Consider the following 25,469-nt stretch of genomic DNA (forward strand, 5'->3'; position numbering starts at 1 on the left):
TGACCGTTTCAACCAATTTTATTATTAATAAAGATCTGGTGGGAATGGCTCTACTTCTCCCCCTGCTGCTGGTCTGGCATGCTTCTGATGATGTCAGAATCGCCTGTGAACACGAGAAAGGCATTACTTACAGAACAATGCATTTATTTATTGATTTACAATGCGCAGGATATTAGTTTTCATTCAGAAAATCTAGATTTCTACTTCTGAAACAGTGCAAAACATACCAGCAACCTTTTAAATCTACATCGACACATAAATTAGCTATTAGTCCATAAATAATAATACAGTATGACAGGGAAAGTTACAGTCGAACCAAATTACTAGATCAAGTCATATCAGTTCTGCCAGTGAATACACACCAGGGTCAATGATGGCCAACGTGCACACCCTGAAGTATTTTCCACAGGCTGTACCGAGCTCAATGTTGTTTCCACTGTAATGATGGACACCGGTTTTGGCCAACATAGCGTAGTACTCAATTTCAGATTTCCTGGAAAAACAACATGAATCATTAAAATTATCCTCAACCCTCACAAAGCTGTATTATCTGAGAGGCCACAGATTATTTTCATGCGGACAGCAGATTGACAGAAAGATTCAAGCAGGGAAACATCACACACCTCAGAGCAGGACAGTTGTTGGCCAGGATTACAAGCTTGGCTTTTCCTTGGCGAATCATTTTCTGAGACTGCTTGTATCCGAGAACGTATTTACCGCTCTTCATCACAAGCTGCAGTCTAGAGTTGATGGACTCCAGGGACTTTTTCTGTAAAGATGAAGATATGAAACAAAACGTCAAGAAATAAGCTTGGACTTTTTCCGTTCAAGGCTTAAAAATTGGAATAACTATTTTGAGACAACATCCAAAATATATAAAACCAAGGTAGATGTGTGCCCTGCTTGCAATTTTTGGGGTCTACTTCAAAGTTGTTGTTTTTTAGCACTTAGATACACTAGGCTTCACTTCTTTATTAACTAGCTAGACAATGAATTGTATTTGTCTCGAAGTACACCAAACCCCCAAGTATTTCACAATGGCTTATGTACTTTCTAAAGCTGGAAATTTTAAGATGCTCTCAGAATGACAGCTCTGTTTGTCAACTACTAACCTCACAAACACCCCTCTCTCTCTCTCTCATATATATATACATATATATATATACATATATATATATATAGAGTTAATTTTTCTATATACACTTCTTCGCTCTGATGTAAAAAGATTAAAGAACTGTGGAATGTCATTCTGTCTGATGTTTCAATGCTTTTCTTTCACTTTTCACTTAGAAAATGACTTTGAAATAAACAAGTTTACATGTCAAATGTTTACCATGCCAATTGTCAGTCATTCCTTTGACCGAGGTGGGAATCCTGCGTTTTAATCTCACTAATCATACATTAAATCTTTAACACAATTGCATTTCTTAAGCAATTAAAAACCATTCACACTATGAAGTTATTAACCTCTGTCAGTGCACTTATGGTAGCAAGTACACGGTTTATATCATGTCTGTTTCACAGACAACTGTAATTCAATACTGCATCTCACTGACACTTTATAAGTATTGCTCCCGTAAAACATTTATTGTACAGTAGGGTGTGATTATTTATTAAATGCGCTTTAAGTAGACTATAATAAACTAACTCTGATAAAGACCTGTGTTTTCTGGATACACTTAATATATAAATGTTTACAATGTATTCAATTATTGTGTTTTTAACAGCAATATTCTTAACTAGAAACACCCTGCGCAACTACTTAAACGAGCTTATATTCAGTCCACACAACACCACGCCAGCTATCAGAGATACACATTTGCATAATATCTAATATCAATTAAACTGCGTAACAATAGTCATAGACATCGCTATTTGCGCACGTAAACATTTTAGTTTTTTATAATCAGGCCTGTAGAGAGCTTCCACGTGAAGTTCTCCAGCACGCGCAGCATCGCGCTCCACTCACCGTTTTCTTTGCAGCCACCATTTTTCCTGATTAGTCCGATACGGCCAACCTGAACACAAAGAAGCGATAAATCAAGATCTACGCTTTCAAAATAATGCGTTCGTATTCTTCGTTACACTTTTAAAGGGAGTATTTTAATCATTTCTAGCAGAGCCGCGCTCACCTCCTGATCTCACAAAGATGGCCTCGTAGAGAAAGGGCTTCCCAGCGTGCACCGCGCGCGTAAACCTCACGCGCCCGCATCGCGAGACCGCGCAACCTCGAGATCACAGATCTCAAAACAGTCACTCTGGGACGTGTAGTCAAATAATCTTTGTTGTAGGCCAGTGGTTCTCAACCTTTTGACTCCAAGGCTCCCCATTGTCCACAACAATATTTGTAGGCCCCATGACTTCAGTTGTTTGTGATGTACTGGATGAGAATTAAGGATACTAATATATATATATATAAGAACACTTTACTGCACACTATTTCTCTTTTATTTCGGGCCGAAGGCGGGGGACACCCTGGATGGATGGTCAGTCAATCACAGGGCTACCTAGAAGTATATTATAAAATGCTCATGGAGTTATATGATTTTATGAATTTACACAACTTTCCCATGTTCAGAGATCACACTTTTAAGGTTACCTCATTTATCCAGGTTTTTTGAGATAACGGGAACCCTGATTCTTAAAAAGAAAAAGAAAAGGAGGGGGTGAATTTACATAAGAAATGTGTTGATTTTTAATTGTTTTAGCTTATTTTAATGTGTGTTTTGTCTTATTTTAAGTAATCTTGGGAAAGTTTGCTGATGAGTCTGTGAGTCCCGGCCCCCTGGGTGCACTTAGGCTTATTACTCATAGAATTGGAGACCATTTATATATATATATATATATATATATATATATATATATATATATATATATATATATATATATATATATATATATATATATAATCTTACATTTTAGAATAATTGTATTGTCATGAAATAGTAAGTATAGGCTATGGGAATTATGCAGTGACCAAAATGTCAGACAAATCTAAACAATCTTATTTGAGCTTCTTCATCCTGCTGGAAAAAGCTATTTCATCTTGTTGTGTTGCGTAAAAGGAAAGACCAATTTGGACCAATAAACGGGCTTAGCCTATATCGTCTACCTTCCTCTTTAAGCAGAAGGCCTCAAGGCCGGGTTGAACTCACCACTATTTCTTTCTCTTTTTCAGCAGATGTGCTTTCAGGAAACATGGACCAACCAAAAGTTCTTCCCCATGATGATTTCCCTCTTCTGGGGGTTGACTCTGCCGAAGCCATACATTAATTTTTAATATATCCTGCTCACTTTCTGACTTAAAATCCGAAAAATATTTGTTGCAGAATGCTGAACATATTTACAATTTATTAATGATTCCATTTAATCAGAAGTCTATGATTTGGATGAATATTCTGCCCGTACAAACAGGCCGTGGCTGATTAAAATAATTAATGGGGGCTGATTTCCCCCGTCATAGAGAACTAGAACAATTCTCTATGTTCTATTTTAGTTATTAAAATAAAGTGGTTAACTTTTTCCTAAAATAGTGTCAACATTTAATTAAATTGACTTTATTGTGTAAGTGTACACCAAACAGAGGTAGGCCTAATTGGTATAGGCCTACCTGAGATCGGTCACATTCACGTTTACACAATCGCATATACTTTGGTAGAGCCCCAATGGAATTACCTACACTTGAATTTAACTTAACGTTTACTTCAGTAGAGTAATGGCCACTATACAGATAAAGTGGAAAAAAAAATAATGTCTGCAACACTGCTTTAAACTCCCATATTTTATATAAAGGCAAAGTTTCAACCCTGCTGGGTCTTCTTCGGGCTCTGCCAGAAGGTGGGATGTGCACACAATTACTTTTATAAAAACTACAGATACGTCAACCAACTTTACTTCTTTTATAGCTTTGGATTGGCCATGCCGTGATTTCCCACGTACACTTATCTAAAGTAACATTAAAATAAAACAGAGGTAAGACACACCCCAGATCTAGGTTGGTCAAGCAGAACTTTTGCTGACCTAAACGGACATTCACTTCTTGTCTTTGCAAACCAAGTACACTTGAATTAGCGCCAAATATTAGTCGTCACTAATCTGACGCAAAACTTGCAGTAACATAAGAATCCGTTCACCTCACAAATGTAAAGATTGAATTTCCATAAATCATGTGTTTTTCCATGAAAAGATGCAATCTTTAACACTTTGTGACGTTCACACTTTGTCTCGTTCAAAAGTCAAATAAATAAACATATTTACATTTCTTAATCAATTAGGCTATGTATTCTGAAAAAAGTTCAATAATCATTAGAGAGATATTTTATCTTTTATCTCAAAAAGTTGACATGAAATCGTATAGCAAAAAATTACTTTTACAACCATTCCAGTGTGTGATGTTCTGTTGAGACTGACTAAATGTCTCTGTTTGACTTTTATTAGCTGTGTGTAAAAATTCTTATTTTCACTTCAAAATCGTATAATATTTTCCTCTGTCCTGGTCAGATAGCATATTATTTCTTTAAGCTTTATCCTTTTATTTTATGACAAAGGTACTTTTCCGTATCTAATAATAAATTGTATTTTGTATTCTGATAATAAGATTCATTACCCAAAATATAATGTCATGATGATAAAATTCCCATGTCCTTATATTGGTGACTTTTGCAATACTTGGTGCTGTGGTCAAACAAAAGAGATCCTTAAACACGGCGTGATGCCTGCTTGTTACACAACACATTTTTGTGGTAACACATTTTGAATTTTGAAACATTTTAATACCTTGTAGTGCATATGAAGAGTGAACAATATGTTCTTTTATTTGTTATCCATCATATATTCCACAAATCAACATGATCACTGGACAATATACATTTTTGTAGACATTTTTAGAGTTGGACATGCAGGGCTGTAAATTTGTGTCTTTTGAAAAACATTCGGGGCTGGAGCCCCAGAAGCCAAACCCTCGCCCCTGACACAAACTACAGGCCAATATATTCTGAATTGAAAGCAGAAAGGTTTAATATCACTGCCAGTTTATATTTCTCCACAGTGTTGTTTTTTTAGAAGCTGTAATTTGATCAAGAGGACTTTATGGGTATCACAGGTATTCAGTGTTTTTTTGTTTTTGTTTTGTTTTTGTGTATTCATGCAGGCCTATTCAAATAATAATGGACATTTGCTTTGCCTTCCCATGCACGCTTCCTGTGCTTTCTACCTGTTTCCTGGTTGGGTGGCGTTGATATGTGAGCTTTTAATGGTTGTGAATCCTCCATCCTCCTCATCTTCCTTTTCCTTAATAAATGTTGTTTCCAGAGCCTGAACTTTTATCTCACAACTGTGAGTGGTGTGGTGTTGCAGTGTGTGAAAGGACCTTTAATAACTCTACAAAGTTTTGCATCTTTTCATGATTGTTTGATGTAAACCATGAATACTCAAGGCAACGTGGAGCAATTGTTTGTATTTCCAGGCCTAACCTGCTAAACAAAAGTATCCAAATCCCCTCTAAAGTATACAGATCAGGTAGGCCTATATCCAAAGAATGAGGGTTTAAGCGTTTTTTTGTTTTTGCCTTTGAGCAGCTCACTTTTAGCAGGTTGTCCTTTAATGGTCTGTTGCAAATAATTTCATAGTTTTATTTAATTTTATTAAATGTTTTAATAAAAAATAAAAAAGCTTCCAGTCATGGTACTGGGGACCCAGTCTGCACATTGTGTTTGTCTCTCTTGTCTTTCACACTTGTTCAGTTCATGTAGACTACTCGGTCGATGAGGTGATGATCAGAATCAGGTGTGCTAAATAAGCAGGACATACAAATGTGTAAAAATCTGGGTCCTCACTCCCAGTAATAAGACTGAAAACCCCTGTTACACGTTGTCTCATAACAGAGCAGAGCTCTTGATAAGTTCGATTAACGCGATGGAGGTGGACAAACATATCTTGACCGAGGCGCTGTCTGCCATTCTGGGAGTCACTGTGAAATTGCAGTCAGATTGCAAAAATTTAGATGGAGCCATTAAACTGCAAATTGCCGAACTGACAACTCTTGCTCTTCTTAAAAACGAACCAGTGACTTGTCTGACTTCTTCTCTGTCGCGGATGTTTGTTGATGATAAGAAAAAATCACAAGAAACCCTGAGAAGCGAAAGCTCTTCACTCCGGAAGGAGTTATTTGTGATTTCAGATGACTTTTTCGATCCGAAGTTTGACTTTGACTTTACGAACATGTCCAAGCCGAACTATGAGGCCTGCATGCGCGGGGGCGAGCCGTACAAGCGGCCCTACGGGTGGATGCGCTTCGCGCTGAAGGTGCGGAACAAATACCCGGACGGGAACGCTTGGCTGGGAACGGATGGATGGAGGTGCCGTTCCGCGCCCGGTGAGTGGCCAGTCTCCTACCACGGAACCGACTTGCAGGGGGCTGCGGGCATCATAGAGTCTCAGTATATGTCAGGAGACCGTCAGGTTTACGGGAGAGGGATTTATTCATCTCCAGACATCATCATAGCAGACATATTCGCGAAAACCAAGAACTTCATTTCGCAAAAGAATGGAAATACTTACAAAGTCATCATGCAGAACAGAATCAACCCCCAGATCAGAGAAGAAAAGACCAAGGACATTTGGTTGGTCCCTATCCCTGAAGGCACATCAGTTGAAGAAGAGAAAAAGATAGTGGAGAGTGCAATCCGCCCTTATGGCCTTCTGCTTAAAAAGATGTAGGCTTAGGCCTTGTTGAAAATGTTCACATTTGGAATTTCCTTCTCTTTATTACATTTTTGTGCTGTGTGTGAGTGTGAGTGTGAGAGAAATCTTCATCATTATAGTGAATTCAATATAGAGGACAAATATAATATATGGGGATGAAATTCCATATTGTATTAAAAAAGGCATATAAAATGTTTGTTTTGCAAAAATTTTTGCAGTGAAATTTGTTTTCTTACAAATATGTATAATGCATGCACGTTTAGAAAAGCGTGATCCAGTCAATTTGCTTCTTTTTGGGGCAATTTCACCCTACACACTGCAAAAACACAATATAACAAATCCAAATGAATGGCAAACATCTACACCGCTAAATTCATTGCATTTACCCTATTTTACATTAGGGGTTCCTTATTTTTATATGGAGAATGATAACAGAATATTATTATTTAATTAAACATAACTTAGTCAATGTTAAGAATAATTTTGTCAGTTTATTGAAATGTCATTGTGTTTCAAGACATCAAACAGAATATAGTTAAATGCTTCTCATGCAACGTTTTCAGTTGTAAGTAGGCTAACCCTAACTCTTACCAACAAATATACATGTCCTCATTATTTGAACGCAATAAGAGCAGAAAATGATTTATAGGTTGGCAAGGGTGTGGCTGGCATATGGCTTGGCATACACATTCATGCGGATATGCAAACACTTGTATTACCAATCTAGCCTACTGTTTAAAAAAAATAAAAATGGCAATATCCAGTTCACAGACACTTAAACAAATCAACAGATTCTAAATGTTTCTGACCTTGTAAGAGTATAAATCACAAGTTTTAGTGGATCAAGTTTAAGAGCAACAAATACGCAAAAAAAAAAAAAAAAAAAAAGGCAAAATATGAAAGCACTGAGACTGAAACAAAGTTTGAGTTTACCCTCAGTTTGCACTGTGTTCTTGTTCTTCTGTTGCCATAGTGTTTGGTTTGAGCACCTGTGTCTTGTTAATTATCTTGTTGGTCCCTATGTGTTCCCTGTGTATAGCCCTTTGATTCAACCTTGGTCAGGTTTCATTTAATATATTCTTGAAGAATAGTAATTTTGAGTTTGTTTTAATAAAAGAACTGCAAGTGATTAGATCCTGCTATTTTATTTACTGTTTTTATTTCAACAATTGTGTGACAATGGTATTTTAAATAATTAAGTTGGCTTGGAAAAGCCAACTTACTGATATTGTACTTAAACTTAATATTATTATTATTCTTCTTACTAAAAAATGTTGACTCTATCTCGTCCTAGAGCTTTAACTCTACATACTCCAAACTCGGCTCAAATACTCAAACTGTTCTGAAGTTAGTTGCTATATCTTTTCAGACTGATCGGACTTACGGTTTTCCTATAAATGACGATCAAACTTGGAAAAACTCCCATTCACTTAACATGGTGGAATGTTCAGATTTTCAAACTCCCCAACTGCCAAAAATTCAAATCAAAATCCCTTGAAAGCCTAGACTAAATCAAACTGCCATTCTATACACTATATGAGCCATTGAGACTCATTTAAACTCATTAAACTCATCTATCTATCCACCTCAAACTATTTTAAACTTCAAACTAATTTAAACTTCAAACTAATTTAAACTTTTTATGAATAAAAACTACAAAAACTGGCTCGTAGGCACAAGGCCGCAGGCCTTGTGCCTCACCTTAGCCCTAACTCCAGGATGCTAATATACACTAAACTCTGAACTCTTAGACTCATGTAAACTCATAAACTCATCTATCTATCCACTTCAAACTAATTTAAACTTTTAACTAATTTAAACTTCAAACTACAACTCACTCGTAGGCACGAGGCCGCAGGCCGAGTGCCTATCCTCAGCCCTAACCGATGCTAATATACATTAAACTCTGAACTCTTAAACTCATATAAACTTGTAAACTACTTTAAACTCATGCATTCACTAAACTCTAAACTCAAAAACTCTTTAATGTGTGTGTGTGTGTGTGTGTGTTAGAACACCCTAGCAACACCATAGCAACCACCCATAACACCCTAGAAACTGCCTAAAATACCTTAGAACTCCCTAGCAACACCATAGTAACCACCCATAACACCCTAGCAACCACCCAAAATACCTCAGAACTCCCTAGCAACACCCTAGCAACCACCCACAATACCTCAGAACTACCCAGCAACATCCTAGCAACCACCCAAAATACCTTAGAACTCCCTAGCAACACCCTAGCAACCACCCAAAATACCTTAGAACTCCCTAGCAACACCATAGTAACCACCCATAACACCCTAGCAACCACCCAAAATACCTCAGAACTCCCTAGCAACACCCTAGCAACCACCCAAAATACCTTAGAACTCCCTAGCAACACCCTAGCAACCACCCAAAACACCTTAGAGCACCCTAGCAACACCCTAGCAACCACCCAAAATACCTTAGAACTCCCTAGCAACACCATAGCAACCACCCAAAATACCTTAGAACTCCCTAGCAACACCATAGCAACCACCCAAAACACCTTAGAACTCCCTAGCAACACCCTAGCAACCACCCAAAATACCTCAGAACTCCCTAGCAACACCCTAGCAACCACCCAAAATACCTTAGAACTCCCTAGCAACACCATAGCAACCACCCAAAACACCTTAGAACTCCTTAGCAACACCCTAGCAACCACCCAAAATACCTCAGAACTCCCTAGCAACACCCTAGCAACCACCCAAAATACCGTAGAACTCCCTAGCAACACCCTAGCAACCACCCAACATACCTTAGAACTCCCTAGCAACACCCTAGCAACCACCCAAAATACCTCAGAACTCCCTAGCAACTCCATAGCAACCATCAATAACACCCTAGCAACCACCCAAAATTCCCTAGCAACCGCCTAGCAACCACTCAGAACACCCTAGCAACCACCCAAAATACCCTAGCAACCGCCTAGCAACCAGTCAGAACACCTTAGCAACCCTCTAGAAACACCCTAGTAACTTTAAACTACTTCAAACTATACTTTAAACTATTTTAAACTTCAAACTAATTTAAACTTCAAACTATTTTAAACTTTAAACTACTTCAAACTTCAAATTACTTTAATTTAAACTTCAAACTATACTTTAAACTATTTTTAACTTTAAACTAATTCAAACTTCAAATCACTTTAATTTAAACTTCAAACTAATTTAAACTATTTTAAACTGTAAACTACCTTAAACTTTAATCTACTTTAAACTATTTAAAACTCTAAACTACTTTAAACTTTAAACTTATTTAAACTTCAAACTACTTTAAACTTCAAACTACTTTAAACTTCTTCAAACTTTCTGGTCCAAACTTTCACAAGCCAACTTAAAGTTTGTCTCAAACTTTTTTTTCTAGTTGTTTATTGTTATTTTTGTCATTAATTATGTTAAAAAACCTTTAGAGTTTTGTTACAACTTGTGTTGTATAGGCTATATAAAGTTTATTGCATTATTTTAGTGTCACATTACCATGGTGGTGTTGTGTATTTATGTGCATGAAACTACACATTCATTATATTTACCTCAGCTTGTGGAAAAGCTATGTGTGATTAACTTTAATTCATCATGTGTATCTTTACTTAACAGTGGTTATAGGGTTAGCAGTTCATTGATAGGGCCTTGACATTATCCACCATAGTTGTAGATTTAGATATAGACGGTAAGAGTATTTATTCATTGTAGAGCATCAAAATGTTGTCTTACAGTTTTTATGACATAAGTTTGGGTTGGCCAGTGCTACTCCAGAAGTCACCTGTAGATGTCGCCAAAATCATTACACATGGACTACGGCGTGGTGTCATATTTAAATTAGAGTACATTTTCGTTCTCATTAAAAGCATGTTATTTGTTTTTAAATCGATATTTTGGTTGTTAAAACTCAAGTTAAAATATAAACTGTGACATAATTTATTAACAAAAATACTTAATCATAGAAGACAGGAGTCCACTACTGTTTTAGCATTGAACCGTGACCTGTCACCGAGAATAAGGGCTGGTTTGCATATGACTGTCGTTCCCACACACTCACCCAATGTGTTACCTGGTTAGGGAATGACTGCTGTCTCTATCGAGTAGGCTACGCGTTAAATTAGTCTTCCTGCACTTGAAGTCGATGCGCGCCGCTGGGCACGACAACATTCACCAAAGTGCTTGACTTTACTCACTCCTGTCCTGTCAGAGGAAGACACGATGGGATGCACTTCCAGCACTCAGACCACAGCTCAAGACACAACACGACCCAACACCAAACATGATGGGAGCACATCAGGTAAGACTATATACAGCCCAAAAATTCACATTTTAGCTATATTTTTGTCAAATATTGTTGATTTGCAAGGTGTTTCATGATGAGAAGGAAGAATGTCTGGTATTTAGTCTATTTGACCATGCTAAGATACATTGTAGATCATTAAGTGAGAGGAAGATAGCAATCTTCAAATGAAATGCCACTTCAGAAGTGCCTCTACGACACCTTTGCAGTGTACATTTGGCATTAGTTACTTTTCGGACCCTGGGTCAACTTAACTTGAAATGTAACCCTCAACCTTTGTGTAAGGTACCCAAGATCCCTATCCAGAATGCTGTCATCAGCCCGACATGCAGTTTAGATATACTTGACTCCAGCGTCTCTCATAGAGAAACTTACAGTATTCATTACATTGAAAGTCCCCATAGAGGAACCTAAGGTTAAACGCCATGCCCAGATCCTAAACCATTAGACCTTAAGTTAAGTTACAAGAAGAATTATGTCTAAGGTGACAATTTCAAATAGCAATTTGATAACTGGATTTAAATGATGAACATTAGGAACACTGTGATGTACAGTAGCTACAGTTATTTTATAACTATCATGCATTCCATTTTTATGATCTCGTATTACATTTACATTTTATATTTAGCATCTGACAGATGTTTTTGTTTATAGTGTTTTTACCTAATCGCAAACATAACTTTGGTGTTGCATTGAGCTGCTAGATATTTCACACTTCAGTACCAAATATTTAATTAAAAATTGTGAAATGCTTAAAATAAACGGTTACGGATACTCATTAAACTCTTTCCTTTATATGTTTACATGCCTTTTAACAAAAAATGTTATGATGATTGCAATCTCATGAGCATTCATCTGATACGTGTTTAAAAAGTACTATACAAAGAACAACTGCATTTGAATAGAATTTTGAATTTAGTTGTATTGAATTAAATTTGTCAAACAAATTAGGGAAATGTGTATTTTGTTTTGTTGCTGTGTTTGTTTCTTGAACCATCACAGTGTTTCTATAGTGATTTCTTGGAATTTGAGGAAAAACATTGTGGTGATCAGAGGAGGTCCTCCACACCTCAGGTGCTCCATCAGGTGTGGTGATGCATGTCACCCTGCTAATGGTGACATTTAAACAAAGTGGGTTCATCCCGGATCTGAGAAGAAGGTTTCATGTAAATGCTGTGTACTTTAGATCACAGATGGCTGATGTCATAAACCTTTGCTAGTTTGCCTGTTTTAATACATCCATTTTCTTCAGCACCTGTTGTTACATTAGTTTTCATTATTTAACCAGGATTTGACATTTGTTTGTTTCTTTCGTTTTCATTTAATTATTAACAGTGCAGCTTCAATAATAGACTATAGCAAGCTTTAGTTTGGAGGGTTACTGTTGAATTTAAAGTAGGCTTAAAAAAGGAGTTGTCTCGTACCTTATCGACACTTAATACACAGAAGATGAGAAGAGAGAAATGACATAACAGATGTTTTTTTTCTTCATATTTCTGTTAATGAAATGTGAATTCTGTGGAAATTATTTAAATATATTAAAATGTGTTGAACAGAGCTGAGTATACCGAACTCAGATTGGAAGATGAATGCATTTTCAAAATAAATTTAAATTGAGGTGTGCAATTTTTTGAAATATTGAAATTGAGATGTGTGATGGGGGGTGTTGCGGTAACCTGTCTGGAAACAATTATTTTTGTAATTCTGTTCGGTGACACTAAAATGCAATTAACAGACATGTGAATGAACAGACATGTGAATGACGGCTGTTTGAGTTTTCAATGGAATTTTGTGGTCACAGATTCTATATGCAGGCCTAGTTGTACCCCATTTAATATGCCTATACTGTATGTGATCGATAATTTGAGGGAAATAATAGTGAAACTGTGATTTTAGTATCATTAATATACTATTATTATGGCTTTTGTTAATATTTTGAATTAGAGGTTTTATATTTTGCCTATATTTTATATGTATAGTTTTTATAAAGTTGTAAGTTTGATTTAGTTTTAGTTATTTGAGTACTTCAAATTAAACTAAAAGAAAATGACAAATGTTGCCTTGGCAATAGGGTTGGGTATTGTTTGCATTTTAATGATTCCAATTCCAATTCTGCTAATCGATTCCAATTCTTATGGTTTTCCAGTTTCCATTCGAATATGGTAAAAAAAAAAAAAAAAGTCAAACATATTTATTCTGTCTTTTTGGAAAACATTCTGTTGTAGCTGAATACCATAAAAAGCAGCCTAAATAACTAACTAATAAACTAGACTAACTAATATAAATTTCGAACATTATAAGGATTGTCAGCAATACAATTAGAACAAATAAGCTAATTAGCAATAGCACAAATAAATACAACTAAGTTCAGAAATGAAAATCAAATCTAAAACTACACTGCATAGTTTTCTTTTTATAAATACGATTATGATTAATCCTTATTAAAGTTATTCAGTCAAGATCAGTGAGTGATTTTCTTTTTCTTTTGCTCTGTGATGATCAGCAATGGCACAGATGGCAGCAGGTTTATTAGGCTGCTGTCACTTTAAGACCAAATGCATGGATCCAATATACTGTTACACATACGGTTTCTTTCTCAACTGTTTATGTTCACTTAAAACATAACTGACTGTGTTTATGTGGGTATTTTGACTTAATTGTGTGTATTTGTCCAGTCAAGCGCAAGAAGACTCAAAAGAGATCTCAATTCAGTATGCGTGCACTATTTGAGAGGTAGCTTTCTGTGCGCTCGCTCCGGTTGTTTCCAGCACAGCAAACAGCATGTGAGCACCAATTACCGAATTGTTCTCTTTCGCGTCTTCTTGCGCTTGAATGGTTTAAAACACGATTAAAATGCGCTCGCAGGATTCGATAAGCAGAATCGAAATAACAAGTATCTGATTCCTGACCTTAAGTATCCGATTCCAGAATTGGAATTGATTTTCGATTCCCTAACCTACTCGGCAACTATGAATTAAAACAAGTGAAGGTCTTTCATTTTATTTCAAGTAATCATTTTTTATTATGCTTTTAAACTTGGTTAAAATATTTGTCTTGATCTCTAAGGGACAAGTAATGAAAATGGTGGTCCTGCAGCAGACAGCGAGACAATTCCAGACCAAACCCAGGCAGAGGAATCTCCACAGACATCCAGCGCAGCTCCTGTTCACTCAGAGGAAATACAGAGCTCTACAGCTGCAGTAGCTCACAGTGAACCAGAAGCAGCTGCTGCTGAGGCCATCATGTCTGAACCTGCTGAATCCATCCCCTCCATGACAGCTGAAAATACTGAAGAACCAGAACCAGAACCAGCACCAGCACCAGCACCAGCACCAGCACCAAGTGGTACGTTTCAAATTTTTAGACAAGACTTAAGTCATTTTCAGTGAGTGAAGTGTCCTCAAAAAACTGGTCCTTAAACGAATTCTTCTCATGATCAAGATACATTATACCTTGTGTTCTGTGCTTGTGTATGCAAATGGTTTTGCTAGTTACCAGGGACGTATCTCTAGATGCAAAACACCTTGCACATTCTCTTTTAGCAATGAAGACTTCCTGAAATAACTTTGTATAATTGTACCAATTTAAAGCACCAATTTTACACATTCATACTAAACTTTACAATCCAAGTGAAAGGTGATGGCAGTGGTTTAAATTGATAATAGTGTGTTTGTTTAACTCTAGTTACCTGACAAGTGTCTTACTAACTGTTCCATGACCAAGGAGTACAACACTGCCCTGCTTAGTTTCACTTTCCAGCCATGGTTACCGAAGGGTTTCTATCCATTCCATCTGCTGTCTAACAAAGGATAGGAGAACTAAATCTTGAGAAAGAAAAGATTTTGGCAACTAAAGCCAGGTGTTAGTTAGACTGACAGGTTTCATTTTGTGATTATGTGTGAATATGCAAGAAATCAGTGGGTTTCAAACTTTCTTATGAGCAACCCGCGACCCATACAGTAGCATATATACAACCATTTACATGCAATTAAGTCAAGCCTTGCAATATAGGCTGTGTCTGAAAACTGATAAATGCTGCCTTCGAAGGACGTATTCCAAGGTCGGAAGGCATCAAGGCACATCTGAATGCAGTGTTAGTTTCACTTCCTGTCTCCTGGGATAGGCTAAATCCATTTGATCGATTTTTGAAAGCAGCATAGATCTATCCTTTGCTGCCTTTGATATCCCACAATCCTGTGCTTTCCATTCTGTCTGTTTAGCGCGAAAATTAAAGATGGTGTCTGAAAGTTGCGGCTGGTGGTCAGTGTGTGTGTAAATGTAAATTTTTGCTAACGTTTTCCACTTATGATGTCATTTCTAGCGAGAAATTACTGTTGTAGTTATTAAATATTCACTTAGTTTTTTCCGAAATTAGTTTTGTGAGGAACCTTTGTGCCAAGTCATTGCCTGATAGTGATAGGGCAGCGGGGCAACAAGTCACTGCCTAAGTTTTCGAAAGCAATAGTGGCGTGAAACAGGGTGAAAGTTTTCAGTATAAGTTAAGGTAAGAAATACTACAGAAATGAATGTAACCAAATGTAAAATTACACTGAATAGTATTCATTGTAAAAATCAAATACAGATTAATGCTTACAATTAAAAATACAAAAGTTATTCAGTCAAGAGCAGCGAGATTGAGCTTATGCACGGATCCAAAATACTGTTACACAACATGCGATACATTTTTCAACTATTTATGTTCCAAAACTGACTGCGTTTAATTGAATACTCCCCAAGACGGGTATTTTGACATCATTTAGTGTGTATTTGACCGTTTAAGCGCAGTAAGCCACTAATTTTGGTACTTGCGACTCACAAACTGTTTGAGAGGCGGCTTTATGTGTGCGTCACTTATAGATCAGTGGTGTGCGCGCATTTGGTGTGAGTGTGAAACCTGCGGGAATTATGTGCAATATAATCACTATTTAACCGGAGCGAATGAGATGAGTGAGTGGTCGGAGAGATGAGAGCGAGAGCGCGCAGCTGACGTTACTGCCGTGCTGCTGGCAACAAAACAGACCGGCTTGGAATCGGAAATACGCAAGACTGACCGGACGATCACCGGGCCAAGCATGTGGAAAATTGGCTGATTCTGGTCCCTGGCCGGTCAATAGTTGCATCTCTTTCCGGAAGGATAAAAGAAGGAGTGACGACAATGGAGGGCGGGACCAGGCCTAGGACTTTACATTTTGTTTCTGCGACAGTGCCGTGAGGCGGCTGTCACTTACTTTCGTTTTGTTGTTTGTTTATTTTGTTATTAAAGTTATTGCTGGTCCCTCATCCTCCCTGAGTCTTGAACTTTTTTACTATATATATATATTAGGACTGGGCAATAAAACGATAATAGCGATAGCCGATAATTCTTTCTCGATAAAACGATATTAGAGTTCGATAAATGTTCGATAATGTTTATGTGCCAAAAGCGGAACGAAACTAATTTGTAACAGCTTATGAAAACCTTTTCACAATATTAAAATTTTGCAATTGGGGTTTTCATAAGCTGTAAGCCATAATCATCAAAATTATAATAAATAAAGACATGAAATATCTCACTTTGCATGTAATGAGTCTATACCTATAATATATTAGGGTCACCTTTTTGAATTACTGAAATAAATGAACTTTTGCACGATATTCAAATTTTTAGAGTTTCACTTGTATATGTGTGTATATATATATATATACACACACACACACACATTTTCCTAAATCATCCTGGTGACCCATTTTTTAAGTCTCAGGTGCAATAAATAATTGAATAAAAATGTATGCATTCTTTTCATCTTGAACCATAGTTCTTTTGGACAAATCCTAATGGTGGTGAGGGCCTCAACATGCCTCATTATCTGAATTTCAAATGTGAATGACAATTTATCCACTGATGCAAATATCTTGGCTGCAATGTGGAAAAATATAGACATTGACAAATACATAATGACCACAGAACAGAATACATACCAGAATGCAGCAAGAAATTTAAAAAGTGTTTAAAACTAGTTTTAGTAAGTCCAACATGAGAAACAAGAGAAGATAAACACACACGACAAGTCCTGAAAAGAAACAATCGCCAAATGGTCTCAGAAGACAGCTACATTTATAATATGTATAACAATTTCAGTTTATTTTAATATTATTTTATTTATCATGTGATTTTTTAAGCCTAAATCAACAAAATAATTAGATAAATCTATATTTCCACAGAAAACACAACTGAGGAACAGGCAGATTCCTCCCCACCAGAGGAAGCACCTGGTAAGTAGGGTAATATAATTATTTAGATGTTTTTTTTTTTTTTTTAAGTTTAGCATATCCTGAGGATAAATGTCTTATCTGATTGATTTCCCATACCACTTCATCTCTTTCAGCCTCTGGTGAAGATAGTTAAGTGTGCAACAATTGACACAGTTACTACAAAATCCAGATTCAACCACAATAAAATCAGGATTTCACATGAATGGTTTAAAAATACAATAGAACATTAGTTTATTTATTATTATTATTGCTTGTTCGTTGCCAAGAAATAGACCAACTGGTCTTCAAATACTCTGTGCCTGTCTTTATATACACAGAATAAGAACACAGTAAATAATAATTGCTGGCATTAGTTAGAGATTTCATTAATATTTCATAGTGCCTCTTCTTAGTGGCTTTACCCCTGGATAAAGAAGATGCGAAAAAGCCAAAGAAAATATGAAAATTGTGAAAGTAAATGTGATATTCATATAATTATATTATGCAATATTTTAATCAACGGAACTGTTACAGTGATCTGTAAAATCCATGCATGCTATATACATTTACAGAGACAATGGAAAAATATTTGAAAAATAGGCCTTTATTTGTTTTATTTATTACATGCTAATGTTTTCCTGCAACAAACACGACAGATTGAACTGAACTTTGCAAATGAAGGAAATGTTTTGTGGTGTGATAATGACAGATTTGTAGGAGTTTAAAAATATAAAAAATAAAGTTGACCTTGAACTGGGTTATGAATGGTTTCTATCATAGATTAAGTGATGAAAGATCAACAGTACATTCACAAAGTAATAGTCAAATTTCAATATCATGAAAAATATTAGCAAGAAGGCAACAGAACATATTGCCCATGGAAAGGAATGCTTTTATTGGTGATTTCCTTTGTATTTTGTAATCTTGGATGCAGTCTCCATGAAACTATATTTACAATTTGTGATGCATGCTGGGGTCATATAGTCAGGAGGCGTCTGTGATGGGTCCCAACACAGCGACTGCCTCAATCTCAACAAGCCCCCCCTGTAAAACAAAGTGAAATTAAAATGAGGTATGAATACAAATATTGTATTGCAATATTTGTATCTTAATAGATAATCATATATAATCAACTAGATTTGTACATTTTCAGAAGAAAATTTGAGTGGTGGCCATGCTAAATTCACTGAAACGATGCAAGGGTGGTTGCCAGGGTGTTGCTATGTGGTTGCTTACTGGCTCAAGTAAAAAGAGTCTTAATTAAGCCTTAAGTCTTAAATGATATTCTGGTTTCTACATATGTCGCAGGTCCCTCCTTCAATGCAAGTTTATGGGATTTTCTCCCTTTTTATCCTAAGTTGATCACTTAAAAAAGGAATAGTGCACCTCTCCTCTAGAAGTCATGATTTGAGGTATCATTCATATCCATAGCTCAAACAGTGTTGGATGGGTTACATGCCAAAATATAATATTTACACTACCATTCAAAAGTTTGGAGAACAGTCTTTTTCCCCCCAAATGTATTTGAAAGAAGCCTTTTATGCTCACCAAGGCTGCATTTATTTGACAAAAAAATACAGTAAAACTGTTATTTTGTGAAATATTGTTATAGTTTAAAATAGTTTTCTATTATAATATAACAATGTAATTTATATGGCAAAGCTGAATTTACAGTGTTCAGTGTCACATGATCCTTCAGAAATTATTCTAATATGCTGATTTGCTGCTCAAGAAACATTTATTATTATCAATGTTGAAAACGGCTGTGCTACTTAATATTTTTATGGAAACCGTGATTTTTTTTTATTTATTTTTTTCAGGATTCTTTGCTGAATAGAAAGTTCAAAAGAACAGCATTTATTTGAAATAAAATATTTTGTGACATTGTAAAAGTCTTAGCTGTCACTTTTGATCAATTTGTCCTTACTGAATAAAAGTATTAATTTCTCTTTTTTTAAAAATCTTACTGAACCCAAACCTTTGAACGGTAGTGTGTAGTTAGCTGGTTGCCTTAGCAAACACCACTAACTAACCTGCGCTTAATACTTACTCTGGGCAGCGCGGATACTTGATAGGCAGCTCTAGCTGGGAAATTGCTCTTGAAAACTAAGAGAAAGAAATGAAAAAATAAAGTCAGACTATGGGAAACTCTAGGTTCTTTACTGATGACAAAGGTGAACAAAACCGCAAAAATGTAAAAGGTTAAATTTGACACCATGTGTCTTTAAGCTGTCTCCTATCTATAAGCACCTTAAAGGGATACTTCACCGATTAGCATTAAGCTTTGTATCAGTAGAAAACCTGTAGTATTTTCAAATTACCACGCTTCCCAGCCTCATGTCCCCCTGAGACGAGAGATTTATGTATTTTTTGTCTAGAAAAAACCTTCCTATGACGCAAAAAAAGTCATTTTGCGTCATAGGAGTATTTCCTGGACAGAGGATAAAACCTACAGCCAGTAGAAGGAGCTGTGCCGCATGTTTTCAACCCGCCCATAGTGGGTGGGATCTCACTCACAGAATGCATAAACCATCTTTTTTTCCAGTAGTAGTAGGGGTGAACATACGTCCTCTCTTTCCCGGACATGTCCGGCCGGGATTGCCCAGGCTCTTCCTCCGGACCGTCAAGCAGGTCTTGCTCCTCCGCTGCAGTAGCCGCTCCGGCCGCCTCCCGCTCCCCCACCATCCACAACTGCTCCCCGCTGCACTGCGGCCCGCACAGGCAGCCACGAGCATCGGACCCGCGCACCAGACCAGACCTCGAGATCGCCCTAAATGTCCGGGACTCGGCTTCTGCTTTCCAGTCGCCATTCACTACGCCTACATTATTAGACACGTACGTGCCAGCTTTGCAGGTCATGCATTCTGCTCCACAATGCTAAAATGGACATCAACCGATTACTTGTTTAGCGTTCATGTAAACACTACATTCGGATTAACCAATCGGAATGAATTCAGTCCGATTGAAACAAAAGGTGTGCATGTAAACATAATGAATGGCGACCGCAGAAACCAAAAGCCGAATCCCGGACATCCCGAAATCCGGCGTGCAAATCCGACGCTCGTGGCCACCCGCACGAGCCGCAACAACAGCGAGGAACAAGATGCGGCCGGAGCAGCCGAGGAGCGAGACCCACCCGGCGGTCAGGAGGAAGAGCCCGGGTAGACTCATCACAGAAATTTACGATAAAACGGCGTCTTTTCAGTTTCGAGTCAACTAGTAACCTAGCTCAGATAGCACACGTACATCACGAAGACGTCTATTTGATGTGCGTGTTTACATCTGGAGTGTACGTCTAAAAATACGTCTGTAGGATGTTTCCTGTCAGATGTCAAATAGACGTTTAGAAGATGTCTTTAAGATGTAATGATTTAGAATGTATGTTAAACTGACATCTTAAAGATGTCTATCAGATGTTAGTACACAGCAGATGCTTTCCAGATGAAGTGATCTTTAACAGACATCTTCCAGACGTACTTGTATTTGTATTTTCCGATACTGGCCTCTGTAACCGGTAGGCGTGGCCTCGTAGGACAGCGAAGCAAGTGCATTCTGGGAGTTGTTGTCTTTCAAAAATACTTTTTCTGACTTCTAAACTTCTAAAATAATTTCACATTCCTACTACAAACATGACCCAATTTAAATACACATTGATCTTTCCAGCGGTGAAGTATCCCTTTAATCTTACATGGTTGACTAATGCAGTTCTTGTGACATGAAAAGTTTTTTTTTTTTCCCAGATGAGGAATGACAAAAAGATTCACAGCCAATCAGAATCTATCCTGCTTTAAAGAGCTCATGCATTTAAAGTGGCAGACGACAAAACTGGAGCACACACTTATAATAAACAGAACGATATCGTCCGCTGGTGTGGATGTGAATCGCTATAGTTATCTTTCTAGGTGTGAACGGGCCTTTATTCCTGTGTTTATATGTATTATTAATTGCATCATAAGTTACATGAATCTGAGTATTTGTTCACGCTGTAGGTTTGCATGTCACATCATGGAAAGTTCTGTGAGGTAGGAGGCAGTGATGATGGGTTGTCCTCGTAGAGAGGAGGCTTTCGTTTCACAGAATTGCACTGTATCTCTTTACACGCAGACAGGATAGGATTACCCATCAGCATTGTTTTAAAGAGGAAATACCCAGGGCTGCACAGACTCATCATTGTGTAACATCTGAATAATCAATAACTTGCTTAATGCATACCGCCAGAAAGCAGGATGGGAAAGTGAAGTTTTTTTAGGGAAGGTATGTTGACGTAAGTCATGCTTGGTTTTAATTTCACAGCATATGACACCCAGAGTATCTGCAGGATATAATGCTTTTTAATACCATTTTCAAGACCTTCACAAAACAATTTTAAGACCTGCACATCATTTCCATCGCTTCAATGCGAACAAACAAAATCACCCTTTCAAAAGAGATATAAAGTACAATGGACAAATTAGTTTTTTAAAGAAGAATTAATAAGAAAATCTATTATGTAATATAAATATTGGACTGAAAATATATAATAATAATAATAATACAATTACATTTTTATATGGGGATACAAATAGTAATATATTAGTATCATTCTTCTGTTTTAATTAACTTTTATGACTAACTAGACTCGCATACGGCCGTTACCGGAAGCCAGTGATTATAGTTTATAAAGTTATAAATATGGATATTTTTCTTACAAAAACACACTGCTTTGCATCAGAAGGCCTTTATTAACCCCCTGGTGCCGTATGGATTACTTTTATGATGGACGGATGCGCTTTTTGGAGCTTCAAAATCTCTCTCTATTCCCTCCCATTATAAAGCTTGGAAGAACCAGGATATTTTTTTAATATAACTCTGGTTGTGTTTGGCTGAGAGAAGAAAGTCATACGTTTTAAACACCTGGCTTGAGGGCAAGTAAATTACGGGATAATTTACATTTTTGGGTAAACTAGCCCTTTAAGGCTTTTTGTCTCTGATTTAAAACCTTTTTAAAGCCTTTATTTCTGTATGGGCGGAATACTTTTTAAGACCTGCAGAAACCCTGTTATTTTTACATTAAGGGATTTAAGACATTTTAAAACTTTTTAAGGACACCCTGATAGTCATTTTTGCTACACTTTTAGAATTAACACATTATACATTAATATCATTCCCAAAAGGTTTTTCTATATTACCAAAACTCCTAAAACTGTAAGGGAAACCTGAGGTTGTACGTTTAGGGATAAATGTAACACTCTCATTCATACTCACACTGCTTGTAAACATCATTGACGTTATTGAAGTCATTTATGTCTGCCAACAACACCGTGGCCTTGACAACTGCAAAAGAAACAGAAAAAAAGCAGACTTTAAAATGCCTGAAACCTTGCATGAAAGAACTGACATGTAGGTGATGCTTGATGACGTACCATTTTCATATCCACATCCAGCAGCTTTCAGAATCTCCCCCATGTTAATGAGTGCCTAAAAAGATGCAAGAAAAAAAAAAACACTGAAACATGCACTATAAGACATTGTGTCACAATTTAGTGAAAATTACTACTTTGTGTAAGAAAACATGTTACTTTGTGTATTAAAGTCAGCATGAAATCAAAATGGACTCTTATTTACTTAAGTTCCAATACGTGTTGTTGTGAATGATTAATTTATTCCAAACTATGTTCATCTAAATGTGAAAACTATCTACGGGTGCTGCGTTTTGTCACTCACCTGTTTGGTCTGAGCCTGTACTCCTCCTGCCACCAACTGTCCTGATGCTACGTCCATTCCCAGCTGTCCTGAGATGTACATTGTGCGGTCCACCAAAACAGCCTGGCTGAATATAGAAGCAACATCATATAAAATGTGAATTAAAAGTGAACTCTGGGATGTTTACTCTCATTGAGGTTGTCCTCCTCTGCCTTCTGCTGGTATAACCACTACACTGCAGTAATAACCAATCAAGTTTACTTGCCTTGTTAAGGTAGATCTTGTTTGGATATTATAAATTATAAACTGGATATTATATAGATAGATAAGATATCACACTGTAGCATTATAGAACGCCAAGATCACTTATAAGCTCAGCTTGAGATCACAGTCCAAGTTAATATGTGTCTAATACAAGACTAGTTCAGAAAGTTATATAATGGAGTTCTTTTTACATAAGTGTGGTTTGCAAAACTGCAAGGAAACTGAAGACCGTTGGTCACCACACACATCAAATCTCTTAATTTATGCTGGTTTGAATGATGTGTCAGCTGATCATAAAGAGAAAAGTATTGTCAGAAGTTTGGAATAAATATGATTTTTTTAATGCTTTCGAAAGAAGTCTCTTCTGCTGACCAACACTGGATTTATTTGAGCAAAAATACAATAAACAAATATTATTATATTTTAAAATAACTGATTTCTATTTTAATATAATTTTAAATGTAATTTATTCCTGCGATGGTAAAGCTGAATTTTCAGCATCATTACAGTGTCACATTATCCTTCAGACATTATTTTAATATGCTGATTTGGTTCTCAGGAAAGATTTCTTATTATTACCAATGTTGAAAACAGCTGTGCTGCATAATATTTTTGTGGAAACTATTCAAAAGCTTAGGGTAAGTTAGATTGATACTTTTACTCAGCAGCAAGGATGCATTAAACAATATTGACAGTGAACTTCTTTTGAACTTTTTATTCATCAAAGAATCCTGGAAAAAAAATATTAAGGAATTTTCAACATTGATAATTAAAAGAACCATTACTAATAATTGAGCACCAAATTAGCATATTATAATGATTTTTTTCTGTGATCAGGCTTTTATAATATAGCTACATTTACAATATATTAAAATAGAAAATTAAAATAAATGAAAATAGAAAACAATATTACTGTTTTTACTGTATTTTTGACCAAATAAGTACAGCCTTCTTCTGGCGAAACTTCTTTTAAAATGTTTTAAATAATCTTAATTATTCCAGATCGGAACATAACTCTCACACACACACACACACACACAATGTGCCAGACTCTTAAGCAAAAATACCAGGTTGACCTTGTCCCATTGAACTTGACACCTCCTCTTACTGTCTATTGGTCGAAACGCAAACACCCCCATTGTAATGACATCCAAGTTATTATATGCAAAATATTTTTTTATAAAAAATATTAATTCATAAAAAAATCTGAAAACCTGTCCATTATTTTATTTGCAAAGTTTACGTTTTATTTGAGTTAAAGTTACTAAAATGTAGTGCTACAAAGAAACGTTTTTATATTGGGGGTAAAAAAAAAGAATAAAAACAGTGGGAAAAAAAAGATAAAACAGTGATAGTGGAGCACTTCCAAAATCATATTATATGCATGAATAATACAATCCCAATTATACTATTTAAAAAAGTTTGCTACTGTTCTAACATTAAAGTTGGTTGACAAGAATCTTACCTGTATATGCCCTGTCTAACAGGGGCTTTAGCTGTATAAGGGATTTTTCTTTGAACAGAAGACATCTCGTCTAAACAGTAAGTTAGCCTATATGAAAATTAGCACAAAAATCTCCAGCACAAAGTTCCTGAGTGCGCTGTTTACAGACACGCCCCGAACAAATATTGCACTGCAACTTATGTCAGGCCTTTTGATGCTCTGGAGTCTGGGCAGACTGTTAAATGCATAACTGTCGGTGCTTCAGGTAAAACTTTTTTTTTACAGTCTAAAACTCACACTTATCCATATGCTTGAGCATGTCACGTGTGCGTTTATTATTGAGGAACTAACCCTCTGACTGGAGAGACTGAGGTTCTCACCTGTACGGCCCGATCGCGGCAGGAGCTGCTGCAGTGTGAATGATCTTCCTAATAACCGCTGACATATTTGAACACTGAGAGACCCGTGGATCACACAAGTTAACTTCGCGTTGAGCTGATGATGAATGAGTAAAAGCAAGCAGGTTTGTAGAGAATCACTTCCAGTAGGCGTCAGCGATTCCTACCGTAACAACCCACATACAGAGGCTTTAGTTTAGATACAGCCTATTCATTTACATTTCGCACAGTTCGGAAATATAGTTATTAAAGATTATTAAAGGAAAGAATTGGAAGGCAGATTCTTACAGATATACACGTTAAAACAATCTGTTTCGGATCTTTATGCATAGGCTAAATATAGATGTGCATTTGGAAGAAGTTCATGTTTAATCAGAGTCTGTGTAATCAGAGTCTGTGTAATAGAGTGATTACGGTAATTCGTGTAACCAGTGAATAAG

The 25,469-nt window shown here is 36.5% G+C and overlaps 4 protein-coding genes across 6 annotated transcripts; 2 read left to right on the forward strand and 2 right to left on the reverse strand.

The window, feature by feature from the left end:
- Positions 1 to 2,210, reverse strand: rpl30 (ribosomal protein L30). Its single transcript, XM_079591030.1, has 5 exons — positions 2,133 to 2,210; positions 1,970 to 2,018; positions 624 to 769; positions 363 to 493; positions 1 to 103 (listed from the first exon to the last, which is right to left on the reverse strand). The coding sequence occupies exons 2-5, from the start codon at positions 1,988 to 1,990 to the stop codon at positions 51 to 53; spliced, it is 351 nt and encodes a 116-aa protein (XP_079447156.1). The 5' UTR covers positions 1,991 to 2,018; positions 2,133 to 2,210; the 3' UTR covers positions 1 to 50.
- A 3,631-nt stretch (positions 2,211 to 5,841) lies between these two features.
- Positions 5,842 to 7,742, forward strand: LOC306987167 (uncharacterized protein). Its single transcript, XM_079591236.1, has 2 exons — positions 5,842 to 7,264; positions 7,676 to 7,742. Exon 1 carries the CDS (start codon positions 5,914 to 5,916, stop codon positions 6,715 to 6,717), a length of 804 nt encoding a protein of 267 aa, XP_079447362.1. The 5' UTR covers positions 5,842 to 5,913; the 3' UTR covers positions 6,718 to 7,264; positions 7,676 to 7,742.
- A 2,747-nt stretch (positions 7,743 to 10,489) lies between these two features.
- On the forward strand, positions 10,490 to 17,998 carry LOC306986678 (uncharacterized protein). Of its 2 annotated transcripts, none has more exons than XM_079590151.1 (4): positions 10,490 to 11,007; positions 14,077 to 14,327; positions 17,212 to 17,262; positions 17,376 to 17,998. In XM_079590151.1, exons 1-4 carry the CDS (start codon positions 10,929 to 10,931, stop codon positions 17,490 to 17,492), a joined length of 498 nt encoding a protein of 165 aa, XP_079446277.1. In that variant the 5' UTR covers positions 10,490 to 10,928; the 3' UTR covers positions 17,493 to 17,998. The 2 variants fall into 2 exon arrangements, with proteins under 2 accessions (XP_079446277.1, XP_079446278.1); XM_079590152.1 differs by having other exon boundaries at positions 10,755 to 11,007; positions 14,077 to 14,355; positions 17,376 to 17,681.
- Positions 17,826 to 25,403, reverse strand: rida (reactive intermediate imine deaminase A). Of its 2 annotated transcripts, XM_079590153.1 has the most exons (7): positions 25,318 to 25,403; positions 25,012 to 25,192; positions 22,945 to 23,050; positions 22,644 to 22,698; positions 22,486 to 22,554; positions 19,292 to 19,347; positions 17,826 to 18,285 (listed from the first exon to the last, which is right to left on the reverse strand). In XM_079590153.1, the coding sequence occupies exons 2-7, from the start codon at positions 25,074 to 25,076 to the stop codon at positions 18,226 to 18,228; spliced, it is 411 nt and encodes a 136-aa protein (XP_079446279.1). In that variant the 5' UTR covers positions 25,077 to 25,192; positions 25,318 to 25,403; the 3' UTR covers positions 17,826 to 18,225. The 2 variants fall into 2 exon arrangements, with proteins under 2 accessions (XP_079446279.1, XP_079446280.1); XM_079590154.1 differs by lacking the exons at positions 25,012 to 25,192; positions 25,318 to 25,403 and adding an exon at positions 24,653 to 24,961.
- Positions 25,404 to 25,469: the final 66 nt, after the last annotated feature.

This window comes from Phoxinus phoxinus (genome assembly GCF_949152265.1).
Source record: "Phoxinus phoxinus genome assembly, chromosome: 19".
Taxonomy (NCBI): domain Eukaryota; kingdom Metazoa; phylum Chordata; class Actinopteri; order Cypriniformes; family Leuciscidae; genus Phoxinus; species Phoxinus phoxinus.

Excerpts from the sequence above, each read along its gene's own strand:
- rpl30 (XM_079591030.1), bottom strand. The coding sequence starts at position 1,990 with ATGGTGGCTGCAAAGAAAACG. Across the intron at positions 770-1,969 it reads TGGTGGCTGCAAAGAAAACG|AAAAAGTCCCTGGAGTCCAT; the intron begins GTGAGTGGAGCG and ends TCATCTTTACAG. Across the intron at positions 104-362 it reads GTTGGCCATCATTGACCCTG|GCGATTCTGACATCATCAGA; the intron begins GTGTGTATTCAC and ends TCGTGTTCACAG.
- rida (XM_079590153.1), bottom strand. The coding sequence starts at position 25,076 with ATGTCAGCGGTTATTAGGAAGATCATTCACACTGCAGCAGCTCCTGCC. Across the intron at positions 23,051-25,011 it reads GCCGCGATCGGGCCGTACAG|CCAGGCTGTTTTGGTGGACC; the intron begins GTGAGAACCTCA and ends TTCTATATTCAG. Across the intron at positions 22,699-22,944 it reads TACAGGCTCAGACCAAACAG|GCACTCATTAACATGGGGGA; the intron begins GTGAGTGACAAA and ends GCATCTTTTTAG.
- LOC306986678 (XM_079590151.1), top strand. The coding sequence starts at position 10,929 with ATGGGATGCACTTCCAGCACTCAGACCACAGCTCAAGACACAACACGA. Across the intron at positions 11,008-14,076 it reads ACATGATGGGAGCACATCAG|GGACAAGTAATGAAAATGGT; the intron begins GTAAGACTATAT and ends TTGATCTCTAAG. Across the intron at positions 17,263-17,375 it reads CCCACCAGAGGAAGCACCTG|CCTCTGGTGAAGATAGTTAA; the intron begins GTAAGTAGGGTA and ends CATCTCTTTCAG.
- LOC306987167 (XM_079591236.1), top strand. The coding sequence starts at position 5,914 with ATGGAGGTGGACAAACATATCTTGACCGAGGCGCTGTCTGCCATTCTG.